Source organism: Canis lupus, chromosome 7 (genome assembly GCF_048164855.1).
Source record: "Canis lupus baileyi chromosome 7, mCanLup2.hap1, whole genome shotgun sequence".
Classification (NCBI taxonomy): domain Eukaryota; kingdom Metazoa; phylum Chordata; class Mammalia; order Carnivora; family Canidae; genus Canis; species Canis lupus.
The window spans coordinates 12,962,433-12,974,622 of NC_132844.1; the positions used below are offsets into that span (position 1 = coordinate 12,962,433).

General features: G+C 34.6%; 1 protein-coding gene across 7 annotated transcripts in view; it reads right to left on the reverse strand.

The window, feature by feature from the left end:
- The window catches only part of GRIK2 (glutamate ionotropic receptor kainate type subunit 2), a 1,079,206-nt gene that overhangs the window by 407,175 nt on the left and 659,841 nt on the right, over positions 1–12,190 (reverse strand). For all 7 annotated transcript variants that reach the window (XM_072831955.1, XM_072831953.1, XM_072831957.1 and 4 more), the window contains one exon: positions 11,582–11,839. In XM_072831955.1, the coding sequence (XP_072688056.1) occupies positions 11,582–11,839 (258 nt within the window). The remainder of the gene's footprint in view (positions 1–11,581; positions 11,840–12,190) is intronic.

Consider the following 12,190-nt stretch of genomic DNA (forward strand, 5'->3'; position numbering starts at 1 on the left):
TTCATTTTCGAGAGACAGAAGGCAGTGGGGAGGGGCAGAGAGAGAGGAAGAGAAAAACTCAAGGAAGCTCTGTGCTGAGAGTGTAGTCCTATGAAGGGCTTGATCTCATGACCTGAGATCACGACGTGAGCTAAAACCAAGAGTCAGATGGTCAACCAACTGTACCACCCAGGTACCCCCTAAATTAATGTTTTAAATGTAATCTTCAAACATAATTTTTATCTATTCTTTTTTTTAATTTTTTTTATTTATTTATGATAGTCACAGAGAGAGAAAGAGAGGCAGAGACACAGGCAGAGAGAAGCAGGCTCCATGCACCGGGAGCCCGACGTGGGAATCGATCCTGGGTCTCCAGGATCGCGCCCTAGGCCAAAGGCAGGCGCCAAACCGCTGCGCCACCCAGGGATCCCGATTTTTATCTATTCTTAAAGGAAATAGTTTTATTATATATTAAGAAGTAATGATTCCATTGTATACATAAACCACATCTTCTTTATCCATTCATCTTTCGTTGGACACCGAGGCTCCTTCCACAATGGAATATTACTCAGCTATTAGAAATGACAAATACCCACCATTTGCTTCAACGTGGATGGAACCGGAGGGTATTATGCTGAGTGAAGTAAGCCAGTCGGAGAAGGACAAACATTATATGTTCTCTTTCATTTGGGGAATATAAATAATAGTGAAAGGGAATATAAGGGAAGGGGGAAGAAATGTGTGGGAAATATCAGAAAGGGAGACAGAACGTAAAGACTGCTAACTCTGGGAAACGAACTAGGGGTGTTGGAAGGGGAGGAGGGCGGGGGGTGGGAGTGAATGGGTGACGGGCACTGGGGGTTATTCTGTATGTTAGTAAATTGAACACCAATAAAAAAAAAAAGAAGTAATGATAATAGCAAAAACACAGAAAATTCAATTAAAAAATAGGCAGAAGATCTGAATACACAGTTTTTCAAAGAAGACATACAATGGCCAATAAATAGATGATAAGATGCTCAATGTCACTAATCATTAGGAAAATGCAAGTCAAAAGCACAATTTTATCACCTTATACCTATCTCGACGGGCCATCACCAAAAATAAAAGAAATAACAAATATTGGTGAGAATGTTTTGATTATTCATTTGCAAGGTTGGTAAGTTTTCCCTCAAATATGCTTTATATACCTTGCATTTAAAACAAGATACACATCAAAACAGAAAACTGTTTTAAAAGGCAGTTGTGTTAACCCATTCAAGATCTAAATTTTTGAAAAGTGTTTTTGGTGTAGGGTCAATTAATTTTTTTTCAATTCATTTTTAATCAAGTATCCAATAATTGATCTATAACATCTTGAGAAATGGATATGTGCCAAACTTATTTCTTTTCTTCTTTATCTCAAGTCTCACTGCAATTTAAAATGAATGCTGCCTTTTTTCAAGAGTCAGTACTTTAGACCATAATCATTATTAAATAACTTATATAAAAATGAGTCTTATGTGGATAAGTCTTTACAGTGAGTTATTTTTAAAGAAATGACATTGTTGTCATTTTGCCATTAGTTTCTAGAGCATCCTAGAATAGTCAATAATGGAACATATACATGCAAAACAACATAAGCACATATACAAAAATATAAACACATATACACATATAAAACCAGTAATAAATATCACAAAAATCTTCAGTTACCCAAAATTCCTTCTCTAAACTAAAACAAAACAAAACAATGAAAATCTCCCTTTGCCTTGAAATTCTTTATCTCTTTCTCCCTTGATGCTTTTTTTTCTCCTTGCTTTTTGTCTGAAACACTCTTACCTTCAGATATTCCCATGGCATATTTCCTCAGCTCATTAAAGTCTTAGCTCAAATGTCACCTTCTAAGTAAGGTCTCAGTTTAATATTGTAATACTCCTTTGTACTCCCTGTACATCCCCTTGCTTTATCTCTCTCCATAACACTTATCACATTTGATACAATATAATATACAAATTTATTTTGTTATTGTTTATCACCCTTTACTAGAATATGAACTCCACAAGTCAAAGAATTTTTACCTGTTCACTCTTGTATCTCCAGAATCTAGAGAAATGGTGACACATAGTAAACGTTTGATTATTATTTGCAAACTAAATAAAGGAATAAACTTAAAATAAAACAAAGAGACAAACAAATAGGTGAATTAATTATAAAATATTTAGCATTCTCATGCCCAGGAAAGCATCACTCCTGCTAAACAGGTAACAGGAATACACTGAAAATAAGATTTACTACAGAACTGATGATGAATTATTTTATCTACCTAAGTCTTGCATCATACAAAGAATTGAATTATCAACTCACATGGGTAGGAGTCAGGGAAGGCTACTTCACATTTATACTTTGTAAGAATATTTTAAGGTACATCGTGAAGGTGAATAGCTCACCAAATGTAAAAGATGTATCAGGCAGAAGAGTTTGTGCACAGCAAAAAGACTTAAAACAGTAGAGCATGTTTGATAAGGAGGAACAATAATTACTCAAGGAAGGCTGTGGCATTAAGTATTGAGAGAAGAAATACCAGAAAAGCAAAATTAAAGAGGCATGAGAATGACAATGACAGAGGCTGCATGTGTCATGCTGAGAAATTAGAACTCATTCTTCCAAGAACTGAGGAATCCCCAGTGTTTTTTTGTTTTGTTTTGTTTTGTTTTTTAAATGTTTTATTTATTTATGATAGTCACACATAGAGAGAGAGGCAGAGACATAGGCAGAGGGAGAAGCAGGCTCCATGCACCGGGAGCCCAACGTGGGATTCGATCCCAGGTCTCCAGGATCGCGCCCTGGGCCAAAGGCAGGCGCCAAACCGCTGCGCCACCCAGGGATCCCCCCAAACAGTGTTAAGCCTGGGAATGACATCAGCAGATTGTCATTTCAGAAAAGAACATTTTGTCTGAATCGGATAGATGAATTTAAATATGGTACCAGGTTGACCATGGTCTAGGATGTATATAAATGTGCTAATTAGGATAGGTGGAGGGGATGGAGAATAAAGCTGAGTTTGAGAATTGTGAGATAAAAAATGAGAAGTATTAAGTGACCAACTGGAAATGAGGGATGAGAGGAAGACAAAAATTTAGCATGATCACTGCAGATGTGGCTGGCAAACCAAGAAATAGGGAAAAATCAGGAGAAAAAAACAAGTTTTGAAGTAAAGACAATGAGTTTGTTTTTTGTCATGTTGGATTAGATGTGCCCCTGAGACATCCAAACAAAGATGATCAATGGTGGCTGATCTATGAGTATGGAACATGGTAAAAACAACTGAAAGTGTAAATCAATTATCTATAGCATAGAGGCAGAGGAAGGTATAGGTTAGAGGAAAAGCTTGAGAGAGAATGAAGTAAATAAGCAGAGAACAAGATGGAAAAAACCTTAAATATCAGTTTTTAAGGAGTAGTGAAAGAAAAAGTTTAAGAATATAAAAATGGGAATAAATGGCTGAAAAGAAGGAGGTAACGATGAGAAAATGATAGCATACAAGCCAAAGTAGAATTATTTTATCCCCTGAAGAGGGAGTAGTCAGAACTGCCAAGTGCATCTGAGAGATAAGAGAAGCACTCCCCTTTCCCTTGCTGCGTAGAGGAGACAAACAACAGGAAAAGGCTAGAGGAAGAGTAACCACCAAGAGGCTAATGCCAGATTTATCGAATTCCAGATTTAAATTTAGGAAAACTGGCAGTGTCTGGCTATCACCAGGGAATTATTCTCACTTTATTATTACTATTTTTTTTTTCTCTTCCAACAAAAGCAAATACTGCTGATCACTGAGGTCTGGTATAAAGCCTGTCCCTTCTATTTTGTTAGATCTACACATATGTAGGCATATGAATTGTTTGATTGCGGTGGATTAGAAATTTTATTTTAATGTTTTAGGTAGGGTTGGCATATATTTTAAAACTTAAAAATTAGTTCTTTGAATATGTTTAAAAATACTCACTGTCATCTAATCAGAGCCCAAGTACTAATATTCCAAATAATTTTTATGCTTGCTTAAATAGGAATAAAGAAACTATGTTCAAGCAAAACCAACTTTGTGAAAACACTAATATACCAAACTATGTAATCAACTATATCCAAATAATTAGGCTTAACTCATAATTGCTAATTGTATGTGCACTTGGAATGAAAGAACTTGAAGGTTTGTACTTAGATTGTACAACATATAATCATCTTAGATCCAAATTACCCCACTTCCTGGAATAAAATTGAAATTATTTGGTTATAAGTTTTATAATACAAAAATTGTCATAGTATTGAAAATTAGTGTCTTCCAGGAATATATATTTTCATATTAACTTATTCTTTTGAATCATTTTATTTTACTTTATCCTATTTAAACACAGGTCCAAGATTTAAAAAATACTATTAATTGATTTTACACTTTATTAAACCAACTCCAAAAGCACACACAGATGTGTCTAGAACATAGTCTATACGTACACTTCATCCAAGCTATTAAAGTTAGTGAAGAAAGCATTTCTTCTTTTCTTTAGGATAAAGACCTTTTTTCTATATTCATATCATATAAATTAATCAAAGATCAGCCTGTTAAATATTAGACTTTAAAAATGACTGACTTCTTCCATTAGTTAAAATAATTTATATTATCTCCCTTAAATTTTTCCCATGTTTATATTGATCTCCGTGACTGCCTACTCACTAACATAATTGGATTTTCTTATACAATGACCTTGTTTTTTAGCACATTTTCTCTATTTCCTCATACCACAAGAATTACAAATGAAGGGCAGAACAAACGTCAATTGAAGTATTATATGCTCATTTTTTAAAGATTTATTTATTTATTTATTTATTTATTTATTTATTTATTTAAGAGGGGTGGGCACAGAGGCAGAGACAGAGAGAATCTCAAGTAGACTCCCTGCTGAGCACAGAGTCAGATGCAGGGCTTGATCTCATGACCCCGAGATCATGACCTGACCTGAAGTAAAGAATTGGACACTTAACCAACTGAGCCACCAAGGGACCCCGATATGCCCATCTGAAAACTCCTGGTTCTCAAGATGCACGTATGATATACATCACTGGATGATTCCAAGGGAATATTTCATAGACACTTCAAGCTCACGTGTTAAGAACCAAATTTACCCTCTCCGAAATCTCTTATGCTTGTTTTCCCCTGTTAGGTAAATGTGGCAATGATTAACAGTCCAGACCAGAAACATAAAGGTCATTCTTATTTCTCTGTCTCCATCACTCCCTCTTCTTATTTACTTATTAAATCCTACAATCTGTATCCCCTAAATCTTCCTAGAATTCTCTACCTCAGTAGCATTCCATCAAAAACTACTTAGGTGAGACTGTTATCTTTTTAAAAACTTGACTAATTTAGAAATTCTCTTGCTTCTGGTCTTGCCTATTTCCCACCATATCCCAATAGCCCCAATATGTTCTTTATGCTATAGCCAGAGAATCTTTACCAAAAATAGTTCTGATTGTGTCATTTCTTTGCTTAAATTAAGGACAACAAAATGAATCAAATCAAAGAACTAACACTATATCACAGTATTTAATTAAACAGTGTGTTCTGAAATTGACTGCCTAGGATCAAAACCCAGGATCTACCATTTACTTGTTATGTAACCTTGGGCAAATTATCTCAACTCTCTGCATCTAAATTTTCTTATACTAAAAAAAATTGGATTAATAATTCCTTTTTCCTAGAGTATAATAAAGGATAAATAGCACATAGCCATGGCATTTGTATTATTGTAAGTTTTAAGCTACTGCTATGTGGGTTCTATGAAGCATGACAATAGTCCTCTAAGGTATGTATTACCTTCATTTTATAAATGCATCAACTCACTTTTAAAAGCAAGTAACTTGCTGAAAAGTATACAACAGAACCAAGATTTCAATGCAGAATGTTTTTACATCAAAGACTATAGTAAGCATGATTGTTCAGGCTTCTAGATGTCCCTCTCTCTAAGTTTTTTTCTGAGTTCAAAGGAAGGAAACTGAATGGGTATATGCCCATTTCTAAGATACACTCAATGATGGTTTGGGAAGCAAGGTCATATCATGCAAACATGACAGATATTGCTGTACCCATATAGATATCAGGGCAGAGGGGGTAGAAAAGACAGAGTGGTCAGTAAAAAGCTCTTTGTGATTTCTCCCATGCTGGCCTTTTATAAATTCTCCTCATTATTCCTCATCATCCTTATTTATGAGGCTCAGTCATAATTAAGAAGTCTTTCATTTCCCCAAAAAACTAGCTCACTCAAGCACTGTCACATTTATACATTTTGCTCCCTTTGGCCTCTTCTCCATTTGAACCATTTCTACTTGTCCTTCATGAAAACTTTCTGGTAATACCACCTTGTCCAAAACTCTCCTCTCCCTTTACTAGGTAGCTTTAATTCCTTCCTCTTCTGAGCTACCATAATATTGTTCTCTTGCCTCTATCTGCACTTGTTACACTGTCCTGATCACATGTCCTCTCTCCCTTTCACTTTACTCTGAGTCCATGGAGACAGTCCAAGTTTTATCTATAATACTGACCCTTATGCCTAACATACCACCTGACATACAGAAGATGCTTGATAATGACTGTCCAAATAAATAAATGAATAAATGTATATTTAATTGCATTTGAAATAGGATATAAGCACAATTCTTTGCTAGCTTTCTTACAAAATTTTTAAATGATAGAAGAAATCATGCCTATATATAATTTCTGAAAATTGTTGAATCTATTTATTCAATACAAGACAAGTACCAAAAATTTAACCTAAACTAACCTTGGGTAGATAACTTAATCCACTTGAGTTTCATCTTCTAAACAATGAATGCAATAATACTTCTTTAAGCATTCATTCCCTAAATATTTATTAAGATACACTCATGAGCCAGGGAATACCTAGGTGCTGATGACAGAATAATTAATAGCCTTAGGGTTCATTCTGCTCAGATGTGTGCTCAGATTTTCTTTCTTTCTTTCTTTCTTCTTTCTTTCTTTCTTTCTCTTTCTTTCTTTCTTTCTTTCTTTCTTTTTTTTTTTCTCAGATTTGATCTAGTGTAAAATACATCTAAGAAAAGTCATTCATAATTTGATGAATGTTCTCAAGTGAGGGTAAAGGGAGTGCCAGGTGCTAGGATGTGTTGGAGGAAACCTATTCCAGCCTTAGGACTCAGGGTTGGGGTAGACTTTCTTTGTGACACCTAAGCCAGATGGTATGCATGTGAAAATATGCGTGTGCACGTGTGTGTGCACAATTAGTGAGGACTGGGGGCTAGAAAAAGAAGTTTCTGAATAGGATTTTGGGCAACTTGAAAGAAGTTTAATGGCTCATCTGAAAAGACATAAGCAAGGAATTCAGACTCAAATGTCACTGGAGAGCTACAGGAACTAGATCATGTTAGGTCTTATAAGGCTGTTAAAAAAGTTTTGGCTTTATCCTTATAGCAATGAGAAGATATTAATAAGGAGAATGGGTCACAGTTGTATTTTTTACATTATTTTAACTGCAGTATGGAGACAGGATCAATAGATGCAGGCTTGAAGTAGGGAGGCCAGTTAGAAGGCTGTTAGCGTAATCCATGTGAGAGATGATGATAATCTTGTCCTAAGAACTGCTAGAGACGATGGAAAAAGTAGATTTGAGAGACCATAGAGGTGTAGCATTGACAATTGTTAGAGCCTGATGTAGGGGCTTGAAGAAGGGAAGAAATGAAGGAAGATGTTCAGGTTTCTGTCTTAGGTTGTTAGTGGGCAGAAGAGCCAGTCACTTATTTCCTTTGGGACTCAAAATTGTTTTGATGATTAAGTGAAACAGTTTATATAATAGCAACTATCACAATGCCTAGTGCCTTATAGCTCTTTTCTGTAGTTATTTTCATTCTATTCTTCTCATTTCCAAAGTTGTACCAGTCATTTGGTAGCAAAATTGGGAATAGAATTCCAGGCTTCTGTTTACCAGTCCAGAGTTCTTTGTTAATGGACTGCTGGTCTATAAACAAAGATGAAACACAGGGATTTTAAAGCAAATATTCAGAACTTATCCTGGAATTGCTTACGAGCTGACAGCTATCCAACTTATTTTTAGTTTATATTTAAAGTGAATCATATGTTCCAAAATGACTGACAGAAACACAGCTTTGTTTCTGAAGCCAATTCTTCTCCATCATTTTTGGACATCATTCAGAGCTATAACAGACTTTCAGGGTGTTTAAAAGCATTCATCCACGACAACAACAAATGCTAATTATCATAAAAAATAAACAGCTCCTGTTAACATCATTCTAAGAATTTCTCCTACTCCAGCACTATATTTCATCTATCATCCCATCTGTTTTGGGGGTGGGAACAAAGACTGGAGGAAAGTATAATTATCATGTATCAAACTGGACAACATAACAAAATAGAAATGAATATAAATGGGAGGAATAGCATACATAATAAATAAATCTGGAAAGGGAAAAAGGAAATGTAAATAAAATGGCACAGTGTGTCCTGCAGTAAACAGCAGATACATAAGTCCATAATGGAGTCAATGATGTTTATCTTGCTAAGTATGAAGTGGATTTTCCCCCATTTCAGTTCACAGCCCTTGCTATAATCAGATTTCCTCCCACATGATCAAATAGGTATCTTGGTCACTTGGAAGTTTACAAATCCTCTCTGTTGAATTCTATCATTAAAATTTCACCTTGAGACTTTTTAAACCTACCTGAAAAGACAAAGAAAAGCTCACTTCCATATATTTATGAATGCATTTCAAAAGGAATCTTAGGGCCAGTTCTATCTTATAAAAATGTCAAGAATAGTCCACATTCTCAAAAGTGTGTTAAATTAAAAGAATTACATGTGGCCAGTTGCAAATGTAATTAACTCATAAATATAGTGAAAACATGGACAATCACGTATCCCAAAATAGGAACTAGAAGCTCAGCCAGGGCCAGGACTTGCTTTATTGGTATAAACACATCTGCATTGGTCCCTGGCATGTAGTAGGTACCTTACTCATATTCTTTAAATACTGCATGAAATAGAGCAATTATCAGCTTTTATTCTCCTCAGAGTACTTTTAAGGTCCACCTACTCTACAAATAATTCTGTAGTGACTCAGTATTAATATTTTAAAAATCAGATTTAGGAATCTCTAAGTATCGATGTCACTTTCAAAGTGAGGAGTATGCAAAGCTTATTTTAAATAGTAACAAATTATTTTTAAAAATTTAATCGGAGGTCAAATCTCCATTCAAAGTATATCCACTGGGGTCCCTGGGTAGCTCAGCGGTTTAGCGCCTGCCTTCGGCCTAGGGCATGATCCTGGAGTCCCGGGATCAAGTCCCACGTCGGGCTCGCTGCATGAAGCCTGCTTCTCCCTCTGCCTGTGTTTCTGCCATTCTCTCTCTCTCTCTCTCTTTCTCTCTCTCTCTGTCTCTCATGAATAAATAAATAAAACCTTTTAAAAAAAGTACATTCACTGAATTAACTACATTTATTTCTCTACTTAAATTTGTTTCAAAGTTATAAGTGTTTAGAATATTAAAGCAAAAGATCAATTACATATGAAGCTGTACTTTACCAAATTGTGATTTGATCTTGATCATAAATCCCATTATCTTTTTAGTCAATCACTCAAGAACTATATACATGAAATAAAAATGTCACAATACATATGTGCACACACAAACAGAACAGTGAAAAGGTGTTATATCAATACACATTTTGAACATTCCCTAATACCCTTCCTACTATAAGGAGTTTTACGATAATAAGAAATAAATACAAGTATCACATGTATACCATACACCTATATGCATTTGTATGTATGTATGTGTATATACCATTTGTGTATGCATCATATATATAAAGACTTGTGATATTTGTTTTTTTTTTAAGACGTGATATTTGGACAGCATTCACCTGAATTAAGTCAGAGGGAATAGAGAAGTAAAGAACCCATGGATTCACAATATATGTGCATATATTTATGTTTCTGGATATGATCATTCATAAACATTTGTGGACCAATTTGTAGCTGAGGATGCCCTAGATCATCATATTATAAAACTCCAGATAGGGACACCTGGATGGCTCAGTGATTGGGTGTCTGTCTTTGGCTCAGGTCACGATCCCAGAGTCCTGGGATCGAGTCCCACATCAGGCTTCCAACAGAGAGCCTACTTCTCTCTCTGCCTATGTCTCTGCCTTCTCTCTGTGTCTCTCATGAGTAAATAAATAAAAAATCTTTAAAAAAAAGAATCCCAGAAAAAGCAATCACATAGAATCTACCATTTATAACTTGACATACAGAACTTTATCAATGACAGAAAAGTAATGATTTGGGAGTAGACCATCATACAACAAACTTAATAATTCTAATTTGAGTTAAAAAACATATAAAAGGTACTTACTAAGTTATTTTTTGAAGAGCTTTTGATGTATTTCTAAGTTAAAATTATTTGTGAACACTTCACTTTTTAAAATCAGAAAAGTTAAATTATTTTATTAATGTGTATTGAGACTCACCCTTTATTAACCTGATGAAAGTATTTTTCAAATTATTTTCATTGTTTTCTCAGCCCTTACCTCCTTAGTCCCTAGTCTTCCTGGGAAAAAAAAATCTGTCTATTTGGTTAGTTTTATGGGCAAAGAGACTAATTCCTGCGCATAGTTCTAAATACTGCATGCATGAACAAAATGTGCTACTAGATTACTCTGGGAGAATTAAAATTCAAATGAATTCCAATTTTTGAATATGAAAATTGAAAATTTTCAATTTCTATTATTTCAATAATTACAGTGTAAATATGAAGGTATAGTGAAATGTCTTAGAATAAAATATTATTTTTGCATTTTATTTTAAAGACTATTTGAACCAATGATAATAATCTTAATGTAAAATTCCTATTAGTATGTAATAGCCAAAATAGTATAAACTTCTACCAATATAACTGCCAAGGAAAGTAAATATTTTATTTTTAATGTTTATTTTCATATATTTATCTATGAGATTTGTTTTTAATTGCTACTTCAAAACTACCATTCATATATAAAAATAATTACACTGAAACAAGAAAGCACAACCTCTAGCCAGTATTCATTAAAATATTCATCAAAGACACTGTAATTAACACCATGTAGAAAATTCGATTTTCCAAGTCCTTAAACTGTGTCTATCTACACATAAATTGTTCCAAAAACTGAGTATTTCAATGGGTATTAACTGTTTCAAAGTTGAAAAAAATGTTTCTTAAGCTTTAATAAGGTATACCGATATAAAAGTTAATATTTTTCATATACATTTTTTGCACATAAATAGCTAGAGAAAATATTAAGGCAAAATCATGAATTTCTTGATAAATTTCACTAACAGCCAGTCATAAAACTTTACCCTAGGAAACTATCCTAAACCTAGTAGAAGAATTCTTTGAATCAATATTTCAATATTGTATTTCACACTATCTGCACACTTCATCAAATATGATAGTTCATGCTAACTGATCCTTCACAGAAATCTTGAATAAGTTTCAAAATATTACGTGTATTTAAAGCATAGCCCTGAAGGCTACCAATTTTTCTTACCCGTGCTGTCATCATACACAACTGTGACAGTTTTCCACTTGAAGAACTGCACCAAATCCAAAATGGCACGGCTGAGTGAAGAGAAGTCTGGGTAAAGACTGACATAGAAGGAATCTTTGTTGTCTGACACCTGGTGCTTCCAGCGGGTCTGTATGTGGGGAACCCCCAGAGCGTTGCAGATGGATTGCACAGCATTTGCTGAAGAACTGTGCGAAGGCCCAAAGATGGCAGCCACCCCAAGAGACAGCTGATCACAGGCTGAAGAGGAGATAGAAGTCTGTCAATAATGAAGAGAGATGCAAGCTTGCCAACATTACCACATTATTATTGTAAGCCTGAAGGTTTATACTGAAGAAAGATTTTGTTTTCCTTATAAACAACATCTACTTTTAGGTAATTTTCATATTTTCTCTAACTCCAAACATTTTCAGTTTGTTAGGAGGGAAATGCTTCCAGACATCTGCAGCTCAATGTTCAAATAATTCTACAAATAATATCAAAAGAAGGAAAGAGGAAGAACATTCTAGAATTTAAGAAGGAAGAGGAGTGTTCGTCTTACAAAATTAGATTATATTAGGAGTTGGAGGAATAGGGTTCCTTCCCAAATTC